At 54.0% G+C, this 23326-nt stretch overlaps 1 protein-coding gene across 3 annotated transcripts in view; it reads left to right on the top strand.

Moving 5' to 3' along the window:
* The window catches only part of PDE9A (phosphodiesterase 9A), an 80419-nt gene that overhangs the window by 39998 nt on the left and 17095 nt on the right, over positions 1-23326 (top strand). For 2 of the 3 annotated variants that reach the window (XM_032865275.1, XM_032865274.1), the window contains exons 5-7: positions 11516-11570; positions 11878-11948; positions 18320-18405. In XM_032865275.1, the coding sequence (XP_032721166.1) occupies positions 11516-11570; positions 11878-11948; positions 18320-18405 (212 nt within the window). Of the gene's footprint in view, positions 1-2588; positions 2713-11515; positions 11571-11877; positions 11949-18319; positions 18406-23326 lie in introns of those variants that run through there. The other variant, XM_032865276.1, reaches the window with a different exon arrangement.

Below are 23326 nucleotides of genomic sequence, written 5' to 3'. Positions count from 1 at the left end.
CACCAGTTTGTGGTGTCCTGTTAGAGTAGACCCAACAGACCAAGCCCATCTACATACATTATAAACCCCATGATACAATATTATCAGTTTTGCTTTAAACAGCCAGTTGTCTTTTCAAGAAATTATGAAAAAAAAATTTAAAGATGGTTTTTTTAAGTTTTTCTTTATTTGAGCAATCCCTACACTCAACGAGGGCTCACACTCACGACCCTGAGATTGAGAGTCATATATTCCTGTCACTGAGCCAGCCAGTCGCCCCGAAGTAGAAATGTTTATAGTTCCCGACCTGTATGTCATTTCTGGTGCTTTTATGTCCTCCTGTGGATTCCCACTTCTCACTGCTGCTACGTCCCTTCAGCCTGAAGAATTTCTTTTTCCTTTTAACATGTCTTACAGTGCCAGACTGCTCGTGACTAATTCTCTCAGCGTTTGCTTATCCAGACATGTTTTTATTTTGCCTTCGTGTTGAAAGACGGTTTCTCAGGGTATAGAATTCTGCATTTGTGGTTTGGTTTTGGTTTTGTATTTTGAAAGAAGTTTAAAGATGTCGAATCATTTTTTTCCTGCCTTCATCATTTCTGATGAGAAATCAGCTTTTACTTTATCCTTATTCCCCTGCAGAGATTTCTCCCTTTTTTCCCCCTTCTGGCCGCTTTCAAGGTCCTTTTCCTTTGTCTGTGGGTTGCAGCAACGTGCTTGTGCTGTACCTGGCTCTGGTATTCTTTTTGTTTGTCCTACTTGGTATTTATGGAGTTTCCGTGGGCTATAAACTCCTGTTTTCGCCAAATTTGTGAAACTTTCAGCTTTATTTCCTTAAATGTATTTTATGCAACATTCTATCTCACCTTCCTTTCTGAAATTCTTTTCTTTTTCAATCTTAGTATAAGCTTTTATTTTTTCATTTAAATTCAGTTAATTAACAGATAGTGTCTTATTAGTTTCAGAGGTAGAGTTGAGTGATTCATCTGGGGTTTTTTAAAGATTTTATCTATTTGCCAGAGAGCATGCACAGAAGCAGGGGGAGCGGCAGGCAGAGGAAGGGAGAAAGAAACAGGCTCCCCACTGAGCAAGGAACCCTATGCGGGACTTGATCCCAGGACCCTAGGGTCATGACCTGAGTGGAAGGGAGATGCCTATCCGACTGGGATAGGAGAGTTTTCATAGAACTTCCTCCTTTGGGCATTCCGCTTTTCATTTCCATCCTCCCCGACCACCCCAGGCCCCGCCCTCTGAACCTGCAACCCAGTGAGCCTGCAGTGGTCTGCTCCAGTTCCAGCCACCTCACGCACTGTAAGCTCTCTCCACAACAGAGCATGGAAATCTCCTTCCTTCCTTCTCTAGCAGCACAGCTTCATGGATGAACCATCGTTTATCCAACTAGTGCCCCATGGGTGTATCTTTACGCTGTCGCCCATCTTTGGTCATTACAGTCAGCCATTTTTTTATTCCTCTTGCTACTTGCAAAATTCCACAGATGGAGAGAAGCCTTTAGTTTGCAAAAAAGCCTCAGCCTTCAATAGATTTTTGTAAAAGTCCTGTCCTTGGTACCATAATTGATGAGTGTATTGGATGAGACTTTATCCTGACAGAATTCTTCCAGAAACTGCTCTCATGTCGTCATCTTGACATACGCATATGGCGGATAGAGTCCCCCCCAACATGTATAATCCACTGCTGGTTTCCAGATACAACTACGCCTGGGGCATCCTTGCTAGAATATCGTACCCACATCCTTCTCCCTCAAAAGTACACCACACCTCAACAGCCGTGGGGGAGGGTGTTTCTGAGGGATGAGTAGTGTGTGCGGAGTGTCCTTGCCCCATGGGAAAGTGCCACACTGTCTGGCCTTTGCAGCCCTGAGTGGGAATATGACTGGGAGAGAGGGCAGAAGAGACTGGCCGTGTCGTGACTCAACTTTCTCTCTACATCACACAGCTACATCAAGTCACTAGGAGGGCTCAATGACCCATCTGTACAAGCCTCTTAGAGTGGTGCCTGGACCGTAGTTAAGAGCTCAATAAAGATTGTTATGGTTGTTTGTTACGGTTGTTGCAATCTATAAAACAATAAAGGAAAATTGCACTCCTAGCTGTCCCCGAGGCAACTCCCCTTACCGGCGTTTATCTTGAAAAACTTGAAAAACAAGCCTTGGAAGAAGGGCAGAGGGAGAAATTATATGCAGACATCTGGGATCAAATCAAACTACGCAGAATAGGAAATCCCCCTCTTCAAATCCGAAAGGGGAAAAGCTGCGCCCTACTCCTGCCTCCGAGGTGCCATGAGTCTGTGATGACCCTGCCCATCCCCCAGCTAGACGGCTGCAAGACACGCTCCAGAATTTCAGGTGTGGTCATCAGGGCGCTTCGGTCCACCTTGCTTTCTCTGCTACCTCTGAAGGCTAACAGGAGGCGAAAGCATGAGTCAAGGTCACCACCAGCCACAGGGAAGCATCCTGTTGGCTGCTGATAAATGTGAGTGATTTCTCGGTAAGATGCCTCCTGGAAAGGGCACCTGTGCCTTTAAGAAGCAAGGTGAGGTCACGGGTGACCATGTAACTTTATTGTGCTCCCGGGTTATAAGAGAAACATCCTCGCTCTGCTCATTCGTTTTATGTTTATGACGTCCATAAACACCGAATTGCCCGTGACTGTGCCCTGGGCCCGAATGTCCTCTCCCAGCTAGAGGGGCCAGGAGAGCAAAAGTGGGGCAGAGGTGAGTTCACCCCTCCTGCTTCCCTAGAGAAGGGTGGTGACACCCCAAGAAGGAGGGAGGGGGCGGGGGGCAGACAGGGGTCCCCCTCCGCATCCCCCTCGGCAGAGCCCCAGACAAGAGCGGCCATAAATAAACCTTTGGGGCCTCGGGGTATCCATCTGGCAGCTGGTAATGGGGATCACTTTCCCCACTGCAAAGTAAGACGCCCCTCTCTGAAGCCATAGCGGACTCTTCGGTAAATGTTTCTGGAAGGACGCTCAGTATCTCACTGCATTGCTTCCGGGTGAGTCAGGGGAAACCCCGCTCACCCAGGGTCACGTCCACAGCTGGGGCTTGGCCGTGATGTTGCACAGCATGCGCCCACGCGTCAGAGAGGCAGACCCGCAGGGAGCTCCCAGGCCACGCACGCGTGCCCCAGGGGGTCAGGTGTCTGGGCTGAGGTCCCCCTGCCACCTGCCCTCCCCGTGCAGGTTTGGGGCCCCCTGTGACTAGGGCCTGTTTGCGTTCATTTGCTTAGGGGGAGAAGGAAGGGCACGCACCCCGGCCAGCGCAGGTGTGCAGGGGACAACAGCACGGCCGTCACCGAGGTCACTCCGCTCAGCACCGGGTAAAGAGAAGTGCCTGGCAGCGGGCCGGCCTCATGTAAACTACTCTTTAGGGCAGAATTTATAGGTTAGGCTGTCTTATTGATCGGGTGAACCAGATTTCCGTGCCCTTGCTGTGGGGGAGACTGGGGATCTGTCTGGAACAAGTGAACAATTCCTAGAAGCGCTGGGAGAGGTGGAGGCAAGTTCCTTGAACCCTCCGGGCCTCGGGGCAGCGGCACGTGCGAGACTCCCGGGTCCCTTGTGACAGCAGCTGGGTGAACGCTCTGGGGAGGGTTCCCGTCCTGCCCCTGCGCCCCAGGAGTCCCCTTGGCTCTGTCCCCCGGACCGGGTCCTGGGGCCACTGAGGGTGCATCCGTGGCCCGAAGCTGGACTGATGTGGCGGTGTCCCAGCAGCTGGACCTGAGCCACAGGAACCTCTGCTGTGAAAGCGACTCCGCTGGCGGGAGCATTTACCCTCCAGTGCCCGCCGCATGAGCAGCCAGGGACAAGTGCCCCAACACCCTGACAGTGGCCAGTCCGGGGGTAAGAGGCAGATGGTGAGCCTGCCGAAGCCCCCGTCCTTAGGACTGGTCGCTTGGGCGGCCGACCTGCTGCCCGTCTTGGAGCCCTGGGTGCTGAGGACTGAGTCCCAGTGAGCTCGGAGCGGCGCGCTTGAGGTCCCCCACCATGTCCGGGGTGGGGACCCTTCCGGATGGTCTGGCGGCTGCTCGGCTGCAACAGGTTTCTCCAGAGAGCACGCAGGTTGCCCGTGGCCGTCAGCTGGCTCTCCCCCACCCCCATCGGTGTGTCATCCTGATTTCCTGTGCCCTTGGACCCTGCATCCCACCCTCCCCATTTCCCAGCCCCGGAGAGCCTCCCTCGTCCCAGTGGGTTGTTCTTAAAGCAATGAAGAAATTCTCAAAGCAAGATGCCTGAATATGCACTAGTTTTCAAGATGTGGTACATGCCGTCCAGCATTTAGGGGAAAGGCACGGGTTTCCTGCATTATGTCAGATTTTTCTGGTAAGGTGTGCCAGGAAGACTAACATCTGTGATGGGAAACTGCTTGCTGCCCCCATAGCCAGGGCTTTAGGGCTGTCCGAGGGTCCCAGATTTCAGCTCGGTGTGGGCAGGACGTGGCCCCCGGAGCCTGGCCTGTTCCCCGGGGGCTGGGACTCCCCGGGACAGGCACGGAAGGAGGATAGGGTGTCCCAGAGGACCTGTGGCCATCCAGGCCGGCAGCAGCAATGGCGAACACAGGCCGCGTTCACACGCATGAAATCGCAGTTCATTTTCAGTTCTGAAATCCACTGGGAGGAAACAGTAACCCGCGGCAGGAATTCCAGAGAGCCAGGCTGGGGAGGGGGAGGCACCCATTTCCTGATCAGGGCTCTGTTTATGGATGTGCGGGTGTGGTTGACCTTTGTGCACACAGGCATTTTTGCCCCGTCTCCTGGCGAAAAAAAATGCAGATTGTGCCATTCCTAAAGCACTCCGGAGCCTGGGTGCTGTCCCGGGTGCTGTCCTGGGTGCTGTCCCGGGTGCTGTTCCGGGCAGGGTGTCCAGTGTGTGCACTGCAACCCGGGTGACAGCGCCCAGCGGCTGCTCTCACGGGGAGTTCAGCCTCCTGCTGAGCCTCTCCTGGGAACCACAGACATGTCTCTGGAGTCAGGCTGCGGCGTAGCCGTCACATGGACCAGAGCACAAATGTCCACCCCTTAGAGCCAGAGGCAGAGAAGCCACAGGAGGAAGGGTTGGAAAGCATTACTACTATGTGGGCTGGAAATAAAACGTTGGTGTGAAAATCTTGGGATGCCCAAAGGATCTCGCCTCTAGAGTCCAAAGGAAAAAGGAGAATCCATCCTATCTATACAATTTTTATAAGCTTTTTATTTTAAAATAATTATAGAATAATAGAGTTGTGAGGAAACACATAGTGAGAGCCCACGTCCCCTTTGCCCCTTCCCCCCGTGGTGACATCTTTCCGAAGGTGGTAAGAAGCCATGCCGGGCTGCACACACCGATGCGGTCCGGACGCAGTCATAGCATTCCGTCCCCACGACGTTCTTCCCGCCAGAATCCCTGGCGATCGCTGGGTCCTGCATGTCTGTCATTTTGCCATTCCAGAAGCATTCTACAAATGTGGCTGGACAGTGGGCACATTTGGGGACGGGATTCTTTTACTCGGCGCGAGTCCCTGGAAGTCCCTCCACGGTGTCGTGTTGCTCCCGCACTAGCTCAGCTCTTTCTGTAACTGAGTAGTGTTTCCCGCTGTGGACAGACCACTGTTTGTCACCCATCCAAGAGCTCCCGAGTTGTTTCCAGGTCGAGGCGATCACCAAGAAAGTTGCCCTGAGCATCCTGGGCTGGTTTTCCTCTCCCTGCCCTGGGGTGCAGTTGCTAAGCCGGCGTTCCCACCAGCGCGGGGTAGGTCGTCCAGTTTCTCCACATCGTGGCCAGCTTTGGGGTTTGTCATCGTTTTTGTTTTTTCTGTTTTAGCCTTTCTGAGACGTGTGCCCTGATAGTTCAGTGTGGTTTTAGCTGGCGTTTCCTAACGGCCTGCGATGCACAGCATCTTTTCATGCACTTGTCTGCTGGTGTCTCTTGCCCCTTTTCAAATGGGCTGTTTTGTTTTTTACTGCTGAGAGGTTCTGGGGAAGCTTATTTCACAGAGTTTTACTGTCGAGTGTGGACAGCTCTCTCCGTGCCCTGTATTGGAGCCTCTGTTGGATGCAGTTTGCAAGCATCTCCTCCCGGACTGTGGCTTGTCCTTTCGTCCTCCGGCCCGTCCTCCGCAGAGCGACAGCTTCGCTTCTGAGGAAATTCAGTCCATCGTTTTCCCTGTCACGGGTCGTGTGTGTGATGTCAAGTCTAAGAGCCCTGCCTAGCCCAAAACCTGGAGATGTTCTCCTTTTGTTTCCCCCTAAAAGCCTTCTATCTTTGTATTTTATATCCGTGGTCCACTTTGGGTTCATTTTCAGACCCACTGTGAGGTCCAGTTTTCTTTTTCTACCTGTGACCGTTCATTTGCTTCCGCTCCATTTACTGAAAAGACGGCCTTTCCTGCATTGTATCACCGTCAGACACTGGTCAAAGATCAGTTGGGCTTATCTGTATGGGTGTGATTGTGGTTCTCTGTTCCGTTGACATATGTGTCTACCCCTCCACTAACATCCCGCAGTCCTGATTATTATAGCTGTATACGGGTTCACCTTGTTTTATGGTGCTTTGAAGATAATTGCATTTTTTACAAATTGGAGGTTTCTGATAAACCTGCAGCCAAGCAGGTCTGTCGGCATGGTGCTTCCAGAAGCCTTGCCTAGCTGTCTCCGTGTCACATTTCAGTACTTCTTGGACTAGTTCAAACTTTTTCATTACCATTATATTTGAATTGCTGCAATTTCATGATAAAATTTGAACAGATGAGCAGTTGCTTTTCGTGGATGAGCAAAGACAGTGGTTCCTTTTTTTTTTTTTAAGATTTTATCTATTTATTTATTTGAGAGAGTGAGCAAGCATGAGCCAGGGGAGGGGCAGAGAGAGAGGGAGAAGCAGGTGCCCTAAGGAGCAGGGAGCCCAACGACGCGGGGCTTGATCCCAGGACCCTGAGATCCCGACCTGAGCCAAAGGCAGACACTTAACGGACTGATCCACCCAGGCGCCCCAAGAAAGTGGTTTCTTGAGATGATATCTGTTCTCGGTAAAGTTGCTGTGCAGATTGTTGCAACGACAACAAAGGATTTAGAATACACATAAACTTAGTTAATAAAGCAGGGGCAGGGTTTCAGAGGATTGACTCCAGTTTTGAAAGGAGTTCTGCTGTGGGGATGGTGGTTCCAAACTGCTTCGTATGCTGCAGAGAAATCTTTCCTGAAAGGACGAGTCTGGGTGCGGTGACGTTCACTGTGGTCTTATTTTTTTTATTTTTTTAAAGATTATTTATTTTTTTTATTTGACAGAGAGAGAGAGAGAGAGGGAATACAAGCAGGGGAAGTGGGAAGAGGGAATACAAGCAGGAATACAACAAGGGAGAAGTAGGCTTCCCTCTGAGCAGGGAGCCTGACGTGGGGCTTGATCCCAGGACCCTGGGATCACGACCAGAGCCAAAGGCAGACGCTTCACGATGGAGCCACCTAGGTGCCCCCACTGTGGTCTTATTTTAAGAAATTGCCACAACCACCCCAGCCTTCAGCAACCGCAGCCTCATCAGTCAGCAGCCCTCCCTACAGAGGCAGGACCCTCCACCAATAAAAGGATTGAGACTCACTGAAAGCTCAGATGATGGTTAACATTTTTTAGCAGTAAAGTATTTTTTTAATTGGAGTATTAAATTGCACACTTAATACACTGCCATGTAGTGTAAACAGAAATTTCATACACACTGGGAAGCCAAACAATTCGTTTTGACTCGGTTTTTTGTGATATTTGAATTCATTGAGGTGGTCTGAACCCAAACTCAAGATATCACCAATGTGTGCCTGTAAATAGGTCTTAAAACCAGATAGACTGATTCAGCCCACATTTATCTTCCTTTTTCAAGTTGTTTTAGCTATTCTAGTTCCTCTGCATTTCCATATAAAAGTTAGAATAATTGCATCCATTTCTACAAAAGTCTTGCTGGAATTTTGATAGGAACTATGTTAAACCCACAGATCACTTTGGGGAGAACTGACATCTTTATATGTCATTTTCGTATGTCAATTTACTTTACTATGTAAAGTCTTCCAAACCATGAACATGGTATGTCTCTTCATGTATTCAAAAAAATTTTTTTTTATCTCCTTCATCAGGGTTTTGTAGTTTTCAGCTTACAACTTATGTGTCTGTCCTGTTATATTTACACCCAAGTTTTGGGTTTGTTTTTTTTAGTGTTTGTACAGTGGTATTGTGATTTTCATTTCAGTATCCACAGGGCCACTTTGCTAATATATGTAAATACAATCAATTTTGTATATTTATCTTGTATCCTGTGACCTTGCTGAACTCATTTTTTAGTTCTAGGAAAGTTTTTGTAAAGGCCTTGGAATTTTTTGTGTAGACAGTCGTGGCATCAGTGAACCAAGTTTTATTTCTTCCTTTCTCATCTGCTTTCCTTTTCTTGCCTTGTTGCACTGGCTAGGACTTCTAGCACAATGTTTAGTGAGGACAGTGAGAGCAGACATCTCTGCCTTGTCACTGGTTAAGCAAGAAGGATTCAGTCTTTCACCAAGCTGTAGGTTTTTGGTAGACGTTCTTTGTCCACTTGAAGAAGTTCTCCTCTGTTCCTGCTTTTCTGAGAGTTTATGAAATGAACAGGTGTTAAGTTCTTTCAAATGTTTTTGAATTGATATGGTCATCTGTTTTTTTTCTTTAGCTGTTAATATAGTAGATCACACTCGTTGATTTTCAAAGATTGAACCAGCCTTGCATCCCTGGAATTAACCCCACTTGACCTTGACGTATAATCATTTTCATATTTTGCAGAATTCGAAGCACTAATATTGTGTTAAGGATTTTTGCATCTGTATTCAAGAGGAATAATGATCTGTCTTTTTCCCTTTGTTATATTTGTCTGGATTTGGTATCAAGTTAATACTGGCTTCATAAAATGAATTGGAAAGTGTTCCCTCCTCTTCTGTTTTCTGGAAGAAATTGATTAGAAATGTGTTAATTCTTCTTTAAATGTTTAGTAGAATTCTCCAGTGAAACCATTTGCACCTGGAAATTTCTTCTGGGGGAGATTTAAAATCAGAAATTCAATTTTCCTAATAGTTTAAGGCTGTTCAAATTACCTATTTCATCTTGGTTGAGTTTGGTAGTTCACACTTTTCTAGGAATTGCTCTTTTTCCTCTAGGATTTCATATTTCTGTGTGTGGAGTTCTATGTAGTGTTCCTTTATTATCTTCCAGGGTTTGTAGTCATATCCCCCCTTCATTCCTAATACTGCAACTTTGTGTCTTCTCTCTATGGTATTTTTGCCAATCTTTCTAGAGATTTGCCAATTTACTAATATTTTTAAATAACTAGCTCTTGGCTTCATTGATTTGCTGCATTGTTTTACTATTTTCTTTTCCCTTGATTTCTGTTCTTTATTACTTCCTTGCTTTTGCTCATGTGGGTTTATTTTGCTCTTCATTTTCTAGGCTCTTGGATTATTGAGATGAGCTTCTCCTCTCTTCTACTGTAAGCCTTTAGTGCTATAACTCTTCCTCTCAGTACTGCATTAGCCATGTCTACGGCTAAGTTTGGGTGTATTCTGTTTTCATTTTCACTCAGTTCAGGGTCCATTTTTATTTCTTTTGAAATTTCCACTTTCACCCATGAATTACGTAAGGGGGTATTATTTAACTTCCAAGATTCTCCTATGATCTTTCTGTTACTGATTTCCTGTTGGATTCTCTTATGGTCGGAGACCATACTCTACATGGTTTCATTTCTTTTAAATTTGTTGAGGTCTTCTTTGTGGCCCAGAATATGGTGTCTTGGTCTGTGCTCCCTACACATCTGAAAGGAATACGTGTTCTGCTGTTCCTAAGTGAAGTGGTCTCTTGCTTGTTTGATGGGCTTCTCAATTTATGTCAAGGCTTCAAGATCATTAACTCTCAAAAGTCATGGTGATACATTACTTCCCCCAAGAATTTCAGAATAAGTGATCTAAAATCCGGCTGAGTTCCCCCAAGGAAGCCTGTGAAACTTTCTCACTGTTGGCTCTTATTAGAGTCACCATTTCTCTCTCCTGGTATAGGTGGAAGCCTCCCTGAGGGATAGGGCCTTGGGTCAGCCAGCAGCTCCACACAGGGCTCTATGAAAATTTTACTCTTACGGTTTCAGGACCTACAAGACATCATTTTTCTTCTTCTCATCCAGTCTTAGAATTCTAAAGCTAGAGGGAACCTTGGGTCATCACCCATTCATGTGGCAAGTGAAGGGATGAGAGGTTCCAAGAGGCTAATTTAGATTGATCGTTTTTTAAACACTTCTCATGAAATTAACATATATTCATCATAGAAGTGTATTAGATATAGAAAAACAAAAATAAGGGAGAAGTGTATATACAATCTTACAACCAAAAAATAACTACTATCATGATTTCAGAGTGTATCTTCCCAATGTCTTCAAAAATGAGATCACAGTGTATTACTGTCTTACGATCTCTTTTTTCTTTTAACTCTAACAATAGACATGAACATTTTCCAAAATATTATTTCTGATAGCAGAATATATTTCTACAGGCCAGATGCACCCTCATTTATTCAATGTCCATCTCATAGACACTGGGGCTATTACAGTTTTCACTGGGTTAAATAACCCCGAGATGAACATCTGTGTGCATACCTGGGTTCCTTCCTAGGAATGGAGGCATTAGAGCAGAACGCGGGAAGGTTTTTTTGCTCTTAAGCCCCATCACCATACTGGATAATTGAGATTTTTTGTTTGTTCGGGCAGATTTCGTTTGGTTTTCATTTGTTTTGGTTTTAGTAGAGGGCTAGGCATACAGCCAGCAGAGACTACATGACTCAGGAGCGGGTCTCGTGCAGGTTCTCCGTGTTTTAGGGCGTGAATGAACGGCCACCTGGAGCCAGGGCTTGCTCTGTCCCTTCCCAGGAGCAGGGAGTGCTGGAAAGAACCGTGCTGTGAGCGTCTGTGCCTTCCTCTGAAGCCTCTGGCATGGGGCCCAGCCAGGAAACAGGAAAACTGGCAGGTTATAGTCAGCCTGGGACCCGAACCGTGTAAAGCCACCACCCAGCCCAGGGTTACGTGCCAGGCAACAAAGGGACAAACTCGCTCAGCCCGGCCTGCTTCCTCTCTCCAGGACCTGCCATGAGAACCCTGTGTTTTACATTTGAAATATGCCTTGAACTCACCTTGCCCTGGTAATTAACCCACCATGAAGTGGAGCAGGGCACTAAGTGAAAACTTCCCTATTTAGAGACCCAGTCCTGCCTGCTTTTTATGGCCGGTGCGGACGAGGGGAGGACCAGAGTCCGGCCACGCTGCCGAGAGACCACCGAGACGGACTGGTGGGGGCAGGCCAGGTGGGAAAGGGCCTCTGGCGGTGGGCGGGGAAGCTCCACGCCCTGGAGTGGCTCTGGCTGCTGGCGGTGGGCGTGAGGGTCTCCCCGAGGTCTCCCCGCCATAGCGTTGGCGCCGTCTGCCTAGGACATTCCAGTTTGGGCCCTGGTGATCCCCGCAGAGTTTTCCCCCTCTCCATCTGTCTTTCTTTTCTGGTCCGTAGAGAAAGAAGAATTGATCCAGAGCGCGCTGACCCAGGTGGCAGAGCAATTCTCCAGGTACAGAACCTCCGGGATGCATAGGCCCTGGACAGCAGGTGCTCAGCGCCCCGGCGTGGGGAGGTAAACACACCCGCCAGCCTCCCGTCATGGAACACGGGCGCTGGAGATCGTGTGAGGGTGTGTCTCTTTCCTCCCTGCCCCTCGGAGGCCCGGGGCACCTTAAAAGCAATCCCCAGCGTCCTGTGCCCCCTACGGGGGTGGCGCCCACCGGAGGCCTCGCCCAGAGCAGGGGTCAGCAGAGGTTTGCCACGCCCCTTTCAACGTCGACGATTTTAAGAGGGATGATTTCTTTTTCCATTCCCAGAGCATTTAAAATCAACGAACTGAAAGCTGAAGTCGCGAATCACTTGGCCGAGCTAGAGAAGCGAGTGGACTGTGAGTGACGCTTCTACCTCCTTTCTCCTTGTCTTTTAACCTCTGTTTACATCAGCTGCGTCCTTCTCCCACCTCCCCCCAACCCCCGGTGGTGAGTGGAGCCTGGAGGTAAGCGGGAATGTCTTCTCTTTGTGAAATGTTCAAAAACTACCTTTTTTTTTTTAAGATTTTATTTATTTATTTGACAGAGATCACAAGCAGGCAGAGAGGCCGGCAGAGGCAGGGGGTGGGTGGGAAGCAGGCTCCCTGCTGAGCAGAGAGCCCGATGCGGGGCTCGATCCCAGGACCCTGAGATCATGACCTGAGCTGAAGGCAGAGGCTTAACCCACTGAGCCACCCAGGCGCCCCCCAAAATTACCTTTGATGCTAACGGAAGCAAGAACTGTGAGGGTCTGTTGATAAGTGAAAGTCGCTTGGTGACCCATGACGTCACCGCACAGGGCAGTCGGGGGAGCTGGGGAGTGGAGGGGGCGGGGGTACACTTGGCGGCAAGTGGAGGAGGTAAGCTCCTTCGGTGCAGAAGACGATGGAATAAAAACGTGAAAACCCCTGGAGCAGCCCCCTTGGGAGAGGACCTTCTGCTGAACATCTTCGTGTCTCTTTTTACATCGAGGCAAGCCAGCACGCTCCTCGCCTGCACGACTGTTTCTGGGATATGCCTGTCAAAGCTCTAGCTCTTGGCTCCCCGTCAGCACCGGGGCCAGCAGAGGAACTTCCTGCCCGCACAGGGGCGTCGGTTCGGGTCTGGACTCGGGAACCCAACAGCTGAACCCGGGAGGGGACAGCTTCCACGTCTCTCCCCCGGTGTCCCCGTCCATAAAATAAGGAGCTTGAATTCTCACCCTTCATGATTCCCCATCCACGTCTTTGTCAATGTCAAGGCAAAGGACAGCCCATTTATTAAGCTCGGGGATGACGAGCAGAAATCCCAGCCTGAGGCCGGCCGGGCTGTGACTTCCCCAGATGGTGTCTGGCTGATTCACATTCGCAGGACTCCGTGAAGGTCACTTTTCATATTTCGTACGAATTGCTTGGACTTTTTTCGAGAAGAATATTCAGGATCATGCAAAAACCTATTCCCCGTAATAACTCGAAGCGCGACTTACCTGGTCCCACTTCCCAGAGTACGTCGACATTTAGGAGATCTGTTTGGTGTTCTGTCTTCAGAACCGATTTATGTTCCCCGTGGATGATGGAGAAGCCACAGAGAGATTAAGTGACCCGCTGAGGCTCGGCCAGCAGAATGGACAGTAAATAAGCCCAGGACGGCTCCCACCACGCAGGACCCGGGGCACCTGGGCGGGCAGGTCGGGAAGCCGCCGTGCAGGCCGGTTGGGGCTCCTTCAGCGGAAAAGGGGCTTCGTGCTGGGGAGACCAAAACACCCCACGCAGAGCTGACGCTGTGAAGATGCCGCACCTGAGCCCCAGACGCACGCTGTCTCCCCGGCGCCCGGAGCCCCAGGTCCGGGCCCCCCGCGGCCCCGCGGCCCCTGCTGCAGACTCAGGCTGCTTGCCCGTACCCTGGCCGCAGATCCGACGTCTGGACGGAGCTGGACCGGGGGCCCACGCCGTGTCTGCGGGGGAGCGCGGTGGCTTCCGCAGCTCTCGGTGGAGAACCACCAGCGGGGAGGCTTCAAGCAACAGAAACGGGTCAGCTCACAGCTGTGGAGGCAGAAGCCCCAGACCATGAGGTCCAGGGGGAGCAGTGGGCCCAGGTCCTTCTGGGGGCTCTGAGGGAACGTCTGCTCCGGCCCCTTCCAGCCGCGGGCGGCTCCGGCAAGCCTTGGCTTGTGGTCCCACCACCCCAGACCCCCTCGTCTTCACGAGGCCCCTCCCGCCGTGTCTGCGTCTCAGGCCCCGGGAGGACACCGCCTCAGCCAGGACGATCCCGTGTGGAGAGCCTTTGTCGATGGCATCTGCAGGAACCTTTCTCTAAGGTCCTACTCGTGAGGTCTGGGGGTCGGGATCTGAGCACATCCCTCTCGGGGGACACAGTTCAAGCCGCTAGACGGCGCGTTTGCGGTGGGAGGCGAGCTCCACTTCCCGCTGAGCCCCGTCAGGTAGGGAATTCTCCAGATGCTGTGGGAGGGGTTCAGCCAAGGGACACGAGAAACATTTGCTGCTGATTCGATGTCTACAGAAGCGCAGAGTCGCCCAGATGCACCCGGGGGGCCGGGGTGCGGGGGCAGGTGCCGCCCTCTTGGCCTCCCCTGGTCCCGCGCCGGCTTCTCCCCGCCCCCGCTCCTCTCCCAGAAGCCAGCTCCAGCTCCCGCCGGTACTTGCAAACAGGAAAGCCAAGGAGGCCATTAATGAATTTCCAAAACTCCTACAGACCATTGTGTTGACTTCAGCGGGTGAGGCTCCCGATCTCTGGCCATGGAGACCTTGATCGGGCCGAGAAGTGTTTTGATTTTGCCTCTAAGCGGTGTGTGAACCAAGGACAACAGGCCATGGCACCTCTGACCTTCTGCCCTGCCTGGCCTGGCCCCGAACCCCCCAGAACTCGCTCTCCCTGGAGGCCCTCGTGTAAATCGTGCAAATGCACACAGGTTGCCTGGAGCGCACAATACCCCTGCACAGGCTGGGCTCAGGCAGGCAGCCTGCGTGGCCGTCAGCATGCTGTCACCAGCCCTGCTGATGCCCAGTGCCAGAGACCCGGCACAGCAGCAGCGGGCACAGGGAGCCAGGAAGGAAGGAGAGAGGCGTCTAAGGGCGGTGGGCCGAGCTAGCGACTTGGCAGTGGTCGGGCACGGGCAGGAGCAGGCAGTCCTCCCACAGCCCCAGCATCCCCACCTCCTGGCTCCCCTCTCCCAGCAGGAACACCCCCCAGGACATGCCCACGACTCCCGACAAGCTCTCGTCCTCCTTGAACTCTGTCAGGCTTCAGGCGTGTCCTGTCCTGACCTTCTGGCTGGCCCCTTCCCAGCCTCCAAGCACCCCCTGCCCCCTAGCACAGAGGGCGGGGTGCCTCACCTGGGCTGAGTCCCAGGGGCCGTGAGCTCCAAAAAGCCACCGAACACAGCAGTGCATGAACATGCAGACAGGCACGGCTGCTTACACACATGCACGTGGGCTTACACTGTGTGAACACACGCACGGACGTGCAGAGACACATGCACACACGCTTCCACTCCTGTGGCCAGGACCCGTCGTGTGTAAGCCGTATGACGCCGGTTTGACTTGCTTCAGTGGAATTCCCTGCCCTTTTTTTTTTTACCTTCTCAAACCTCATTCCTCTGAGTCAAATACAAACATCTGAATTTCTCTTAATTCACTTTAGAAGCTTCTCTTCCTTTTCATCTAAGTTGTTTTCCTTCTTCGAGTCCCGGACACGGGATACCCGGATCCTCAGAAACCCCATGGGGGCTCCTCTTCCTTCCTTGTTTGCGGACGTGGCCGTGGCCCTGGACCCAGGCCTGGACCAGACCCCAAACACCGGCAGAGCTGGCCCGCGGGACCGCGGGAAATGCCAGGTCACACAAACCCACGCTTCGCTCTGAGCCCCTCGGGACACGAGGCTTAGGCACATTCTCTGCCAAAGCCTCTGGAGGAGGTGTTGCAAACACTGCCGTAGCCATCCGTGTCTTTAACCAGCTTCCGTGGCTCTGTGGCTGCAGGAGGGGTTGTGGCTGCGGTGGCCTCCCGGGGGAGCCCAGCGAGGCGGTGCACAAGAGGAGGGCGCAGAGCCCCTCCGTGGCCTAAGCTGTTGCCTCTGCCCCCTGAGCCCCTTCCCCGAAGCCGCACCCATCTTCCAGAATCCTTCCCAGAGGTTCTCCGTCAGGGTGACCTGGGACTTGCAGAACACCCCCTAGAGGGGACCCCGGCTCGCCGGGGGCGTGCTCCTCATCGGGGGGCTCCAGAAGCCCCCGGGGCTCTGGTTCCCGGTTCCGCTCTGGTCCCCAGTTTGCAGGGGGATGGGTGGGCCTGCCTTGTAGGGACCTGACAGCCAGCCTCACTCGAGAGCTGTCGCCGGGGTCTGTGCAGGACTTCTCAGCGGCGGGCTCCCCTCCTAGCCTGGGCCCTCTCCCTCCTGTGGGACGGGGGCTGGGACGGGCCAAATGTGGAATCTTCCAGAGGCGGCCTGGAAGGGACGGGAGCCACAGTGGTGGGCGAGTGGTGCTCCAGCTGCCCCCCCCACCAGGCTCCCCAGCCCCTCCCCGCTGTGTTCCGCCTTTAATCCTCTGACGTGTTTTTTCTCTCCATTGATTAATACCCGGCTTTGCCATCTCGTTACTCACTATCCATTCCCTTGGCAACCAGGCCCTTCATAAGCGGAATCGCCATAAATTCTGAATCTCTGGGATTCGGATTAGTGACACTGTGCCGTGTCGCCCAAAAGGCTTAATCTGAGCATCAGCCCCAGTAGATGGCCCAGAAATCTGATCTACAGGAACCGATATCAAATAATCAAACATGACGCACCCACCCAAGGCCACGAGCCAGAGGCGGCTGCGAACACGGGCGGGTCCTTCATTTACGGATGACGGTAAGAAGCTGTGAGAAAACACGCGGCACGATCCCAGTTTTGTCTTTTTAAAACTCCGGCTGGACAGAGAGTTATTTCAAGCGCACGGGGGTGGGAGAGAAACGCCTGGAAAGATCCACACCACTACCATAATAAATGCTTGTTCTCTGGGCTAATAGGACCGTACATAAACCGTAGGACATTCTTCTTGGAGATGCTCTGAGTTTCCTGCGTGTGTTTAAAACATAGCGATTGCAACCGTGGACTTCAGCAGGGCACAGCCGCCCGGTGTGGACTCTACAAGCATGTCTATTTGCTCTGAGGATCAAAGTCTATACCACATACCACAACTCTTCTCCCGATCGGCTTGCTTTCTGGAAACGTCTGCCCTTCACGTGTCAGCAAGACCGAGCTTCTTCCCGTGGACGTCGCTTCCGCCGTGTGCTGAGGTCAGCGTCCGAGCGGAAGACGCAGCTGGAGCTGGGGTTCCCCCGCGGGCCAGCCTCCTGCAGTGTGGCCCGGGGCCTGGACACCGCCCTCTGGGGGGGGCCAAAGCAGCAGGAGAGCAGCTGGTGTGCTTTCCTCCAAGGAGGACCTGTGGTCTCCAGCACCTCGTCATGGGGTCCGTGATGCAAGGAAGGGCTAAGAGCACCCTGTTCCAGAAGCACCACCTGGCTTGTTCCAACCCCTTGCACTGACGGCCCTGGGCTTTGGTCCCGTGTCCTGGTGGGGGACTTTCAGCACAACATCCCTGGCGTGGCACGGAAGCAAGTCACCAGGACCATGTCCCAGTATCAGATCCTCTAGATTCCCACCACTCTGGGCAGAAAGAAGCAATATTTTCAGTAGCCCCGCCCGCCCCCTCGGGCCCTGACCCTGGAAATGCTTAGAAAGCTGCCCTGGGGAGCTTGGGGTTCAGGCAGGCTGCTGGGCGCTTCTGCTCTGCCGTCCAGTGGCAGGACACTTTCCGGGAGATCATCCACATCGTATTGTCAGGGATCAGACCACGCTTGAGGGAAAGGGGCTAGAGGAGCATCGCGGGAAAGTCTCTTTTTGCCTAAAAATTGAGGTGCGATTGCGGAGTAGCACAGCGAACCTCTCCTGTTTCTTAAAACCTGACTTGATCCTGAAGGCCTCTCGGAAACCAGTGTTTTGCTCCGTAGCAGTATTTTGGGGTGATGACTGCACCCACAGAGTGAGGGTCTCGAAGCTGAGTGCTCGCTGGGAGGCATGGGCTCCCTGCCTTCCCGGGGGAACAGTGTGTCCGGACTCCGCCAGCCCTCCTCTGGAGTGGGGCTTCAAGAATGCGAGTGAGCCGGGCTCCCCCTTGACCAAGCCTGTTCGAGTCCCCCGCACATGAGGTCCCCCCACACCTTCTCCCGGTTAACTGCTCCAGCGGGCCCTTAACCTGTGAAAGTTTTATCACAATATGAGCTCATCCTTTCCGGGAAGGCTGGGGCTCCCCCCAGCCCCGCCCCGGGCTTCTCCCCCCCCCCCCCCCCCCCCCCCCCGCCGGGGCTTCTCGTCTTATTTTCATGCGAGGTTGCCTTGTTCCCCCCTTTCCTTCCTGGGAGAAGAGATTTCTTTGTCCCGTGTCTTCAGCTGCTGCTTAGAGGCCTGGAGAGAGAAAGTAGGGTGTGGGTGCCCGACTCTGGATTCGGGGGAGGGGAGCAGGGGCTCTGCCCTGCGGAAACCACAGGGAGGGGTGCGGCGGCGGTTCCACCTGGCCCGGGGCCAAGACAGGCCCGCCAGGCCAGAGTCCCTGTCCCTGGGCTGCCAGCACCTTCAGCAGCGGGGACCCGGGTGGGAGCCCAGAGCCAGCTTTCCTCCCAGGCTGGACTCAGTTAGCAGCTTCACAAGGGCCTCCGTGTGTCTCCATGGTAACCCACTTGCTTCTTTGTCCCAGTGGAAGGCCTGAAAGTGCTGGAGATCGAGAAATGCAAGAGTGACATCAAAAAGATGCGGGACGAGCTGGCGGCCAGAAGCAGCAGGTAAGGTCAGGCCTGGGAGGAACGGCCCCATGCATGTGCCTGGAGGGGGCTCTGGGCTCTTCTTCCCAGCCAGAGGCACAGCCAGAACCGGCCCGGGGGAGCGCAGGGCACAGGCGGCCGGGCTCCGGCTGGGATCTGCTTGTCAACCACGCACCTTCTTTTGGCTAAAGAGAGTTTAGGGCCTGTGGAGGCGAGGAGCCCGGCTTCACTTGAAGGGGGAATGACCGTCCAGAAATCAAAGCTTTAGGACTCACTTATCCAGCTCGAGAGACGTTGGCATTGATTTCTAAAAAAGGCCCAATAAGAGGAAAAGGCATTTGGCGCATGGGGGAGGGTGTCCCGCTGCCCGGAGGCTGTGCTCCTGTGTGGACGTGCCCAGAGCTCAGAGCAGCCGGTCCCAGGAGAGATCCCACGGGGCCTCCAACTGCTCTCCGCACAGAGGTCACATGTCGGGCAGAACCTGGGGCTCTCCCCTGGGGACCCAAAATTCATGGGAAAAATTCCCCGCTTGAAAGTGGGTATTGGCACAGCGGGAACCTCTGCTGAAACTGTGGTCCCAGCAAGCGCTCGGGGTGACCGTGGAGATGACGAGGGAGGGGGCGCGCACGGAGCGCATGCACCGTGGGGAGTGCGCACCTGCCGCTCGGCGGGATCCCCCAAACCCCCCCGCCCCGTTCACGGCTGTGCACCCAGGAAGGACACATGGGTCCAATGGGCCCTACCCGGCAGCCCTGAGGGCAGAGCGCGGGCTCGGGGGGGATTTAGTGGGGACGAGGAACCCAAGAACAGCCCTGCGCTCGCCCACCAGGCCGTCTTCGAAAGCTCAGCTGCTGGTTTGAAGATCATTCCCGGATCTTAAAAGTCTGAGGGTGACCAGCTTAGGGAGGGAGCGAGGCCGCAGAAAAGGATCTTGGAAGGCGGGAGGTGTAGGGGAAGCTGACGGCCCCGTGTGGGCACCGAGGGCCCGGCTGGCCTCCGGTGGGCTCGAAGCCACAGGAGTGCGGTTTCACGGGGACCACGCCACGTTTGCATCACGCCCACATGGCCCCTGATGCAGATTTGGGGAGGTCTCCTCCCATGGAACTTGGGGAAGGTGGGCAGAAGGGTTTGTGAAAATTCGCAGAAAATTGCAAGTGAGTAACTTGTCCCGGACATCCCCCTAGTGTGAGGCTCTTTGGGGGCCGGAGACCGAGCCCCTTGTGGGACGGGATACAAGTGCTGGAGTCGGCTGGGGCGGGCAGCTGGGCCCAGCTCAGGCCCTCAGCGGCTGTGGTCATGGGGCCGCCCTCTGGCTCACATGTATGCCACCCAAAAGGGGGTCTCCCAGGCTGGGGTGGGGTCCCTGAGGTCCCTCCCTCCCTTTGTGAGCATCTCCTCACTCACAGACGTGCCGACCCACGGAGCCCACAGAGGCCCCATGCGAGGGTTTTTAGAAGGCAGCCTCTCGTCCCTTCTCAAATGACTAAGGCCTGCCACCTGCCCAAAGCCACCGGGCGTGAGTCACGAGCCCCGAACCCTCGCTGGCCTTGTCCCCTGCTGCGTCCCAGGCCGGGCACCCTCCTACATCCCGGGAAAGGGGGCGTATGCCATCCCGGGGCGGCTGCCGGCCCTGCTCCTGCTGCTGGGGCTGCAGAGGGAAGAGCTCCCTCGGCCTGGGTAGTCCCAGCAGCCCGAGGCAGCCAAAGTGGCACCAAGGCCTGGGGCCGGAAGCCGGAGATCCAGGTGTCCCTATGGCCATGCCCCGTCGGGAGCTCCAGGGAGGATCTACTCCAGCCCACACCCCCAGGCTTCGACGGTTGTCAGCAGCCCCGGGGGCTCCTGGCGGGTCTGTGCTTCCTCCATCTCGGTCTTCACGTGGCCTTTCCCCCATGCGCCTCTGTGTCCAGATGTCCCTTTCTAAAAGGACACCAGTCCCCTCCGTGCCCCAGTGTGGCCACATGGGACGTCATCTTCCAAAGGATGTCGCGTGCCAGGTCCTGGGGCTTTTCTCATGTTGGGGGGACGTAACTCACTCCACAGCACAGCACGGGGGAAGGACACTCCTGATTTTAGAGCACAGGAAAGCAGCCCTGCGGGAGCCGAGAGGCAAACTGTGACCCGCAGGTGCCCGTCTGGCCCAGTGCGCAGAGCCGAGGCGTGGCGGGTGCTGGACCCAGCCACGGGCTGAAGCTCTCCTCCTCGCCGCCCTGAAAGTCCATTTTTAGAGCTCTGGGTGCCGTGATCCAAAGAGAAGCCTTCCCCGGGCCCTGACTGCTTCTAGAGGCGATAGATATTCTTGGCAGACGGTTTTCACTGCCTCCCACGGAGGTGAGAGACGGGTAGATGGGACTCTTCAGGCACAAACAGAATGGGGTAAAACGCTCCAACGTGGCTGACACATTTGGGAAAAAGAAACCCGGTGGCCTGGGCCCGGGTCTAACCCACAGCCCAGCCCCCCACCCCAGGCCGTGCTCCGGGAGCCCGGCAGCCCCTCTGGGCCCCCGACAAATGGCCCTTCCCTTGCTCTGTGGAGAAGTGAACCCCGATGGCAAACGGGGCTGCCGCGTGCCCCCTTCTGTGTGTTGTCTGTAAGGTTCCGTTTCCATCATGCAGGGACGCCGTGTAACATGTTCGCGCCCCTGGGACCAGGCCCCTCGATGCAGGGCTCTGCCCGGACGTGGGGGGAGAGACGGGCACCCCGCACAGCCCTTCCTGGCGAGAGCAACCGGCTGGGCGGCCGTCGGCCTGTCTGGGAGGACCGACGGGGGCCTGTGCCCACACAGATGGCGAACGGGCCTGAAGGGCAGCCCCACATTCGCCCGCACACGAGCCCCAGCCAGCGGGGTCTCCGCGCCAGGCGCCTTCCCGCTCTGGGGACAGCGGCGGATGGGGGTCTCGCGGTTCCTCCTGGTCCAGTGTCCTGCTCACATTCAGGGCAGGGCCAGGCCTAGCTGCGCACGGGGCGGAGCTGGCCGCTTGACCTGGGCGGGGAGGGCTCCTGAGGGCTCCGCTTTCATCCCAAACAAGTGGCCTTGTCCACTGGACGCGCCACGGGGGTGGGGGGCTGGGAGCCCAGGAAGTGAAAGTCAAAATCAGCCCCAAATAGAATGAAAAGAAAAGGCACCGTGCCAGCTGCTCCCTCGCTGGAGGAGGCCGGTTCCCGTGGCAACGGGGCACAGAGGGAGCAGGCGGGGGTGCCTGGCCGAGTGGGGGGTTGGGGGGGCCTGGCGGGAGTCCCCGGGCACCCAGCAGACACTCCCGACGCCGGGATTTTCAAGGAAGCAGCTGGCTTCCAGCAGGCAAACCATCTTGCTTTGTGCAAGCTTCCCACCCTGCCGGGAATGTCACACGTGCACGGAGGAGGCTAAGCGCAGGGAGGACGGGGCGAGGGTGCGCACAGACCAGGCTCGTCACTGCTCAGAAAGCTGCGGGCTGTGACTTCTCGTTCATAGGCCGCGATGGAAGGCACCTGGTTCGTGCCCTTTAGCGGTTCCTTGATTCCTCTTTTGCTGAAGTTGTGCTGAAACCCCTCCGCACACAAAGCGTGATGTTTTGCAAGCATCGCACTGAGGGAAAGAACAGTGGAAGCCCCAGAAAACTGGACTGGAGGCCCCTTTATCAGAAAGGAAGCAGAGCTGTTACTCTGAGTTTGCAGGTGGTGTGGCCCCCGGAGTTAAACCTCCAGACGATACAGCTGGAGGGGGGTGATCCCCACCGAAATCCAGCTGCCGAGCTGAAACAAACATGCGTCATGTATGGAGATTTTGAAAAGAAATACCGCTTCGTGATCTTTTTTTCGCTTACGATACTGTGAGCTATAAAGGGATCGACGTGGAACCAACATCCAGTCCCTCCGTCTTTCCCGGAGGGCACAGTGCACGTGCATCTCAACCCACCTCGTACCTTGCTAGATTTTTTTTTTTTTTGCATTACCTTTCAGTCTATCCTGTGTGCAACATTTCTTCTTCCCCTTTCCCCAAAATCCTTCGTACATCACATAATTCTCATCATTATCTTAACACACAACCGTCCTTCTTGTTGGATGGGCCCTAAGGGTGTAAATAGCTTCTCGCTCGGCAACAGTGAGGTTGTTTCCGGTTTGTTGTTGCGTTTTTACAACAACGGGGGATGTTGCCGGGAATGCCTTCATGCACGGAAGGGTTTGCTTGCATCTGGTTCTTTTCTTAAAATGCATTTCCGGTGTAGACACAGCGCACAGGCTTGCAGGAAGGGATGTGTTGTGGCTCTGACTCTGAGGTCTTACAGTTCTCTCAGGGAATAGGACGTGATCTACAAAGTGTGTAATGTCCAAGGATGGGGAGTACGTTCCCTTCCAGGAAAGTAGGGTCCCCGGGTAGGGAGGGGGCCACATCCAGCCCCCAGATACCACCAAGGTCAGCACACTCTCCCCCTGACACCGGACGGTGGCTTCCCTCCGGAGCACGCCTGGCTCGATGTGGTCTGACCTTACTGGGGGGCAGCTGCCTTGATACTAAGAAGTGAAGGAAAACAATCAGGAGCCCGATAGCAAATTCATCTCTCAAAGGTAGTTTCCAGGGGAAACTGGAAACATCCCAAAAGTCCGTGGTGGGGACCAGATTGGCAGCAAGGCACCCCCAACCCGGGGAGCACCCCAGAAGGACGTGCCTTCATGTGCAGCTGAGCTCTGGGGGCAACAAGCAGAGAGTTTGCCGCGAGCGAGGTGAAAAAAACAAGTAGCAAAAGAGTGAGTTTGGGACACTTCCATTTTTGTTAAAAATCCAAGGCACTGTCCCTGTGTGTCTGTGCCCGAGGAAAATTCTGGAAGGATACCCCGAACTTAACAGAAGGTATCCCCAGAGATTGAGAGGAAAGAAGTAGGTAATGTGGGGGCTTTTTATTTTTTTTAATTTGCTGACTTCCTCTTGTTTGAGTTTTTTAGAATAAAAGTGTTTTACTTCCCT

The sequence above is a fragment of the Lontra canadensis genome, unplaced genomic scaffold (assembly GCF_010015895.1).
Source record: "Lontra canadensis isolate GAN:19392208 unplaced genomic scaffold, GSC_riverotter_1.0 scaffold29, whole genome shotgun sequence".
Classification (NCBI taxonomy): domain Eukaryota; kingdom Metazoa; phylum Chordata; class Mammalia; order Carnivora; family Mustelidae; genus Lontra; species Lontra canadensis.
Note: the sequence above shows the minus strand (reverse complement) of the source record. Positions and strands in the feature narration are given on the sequence as shown.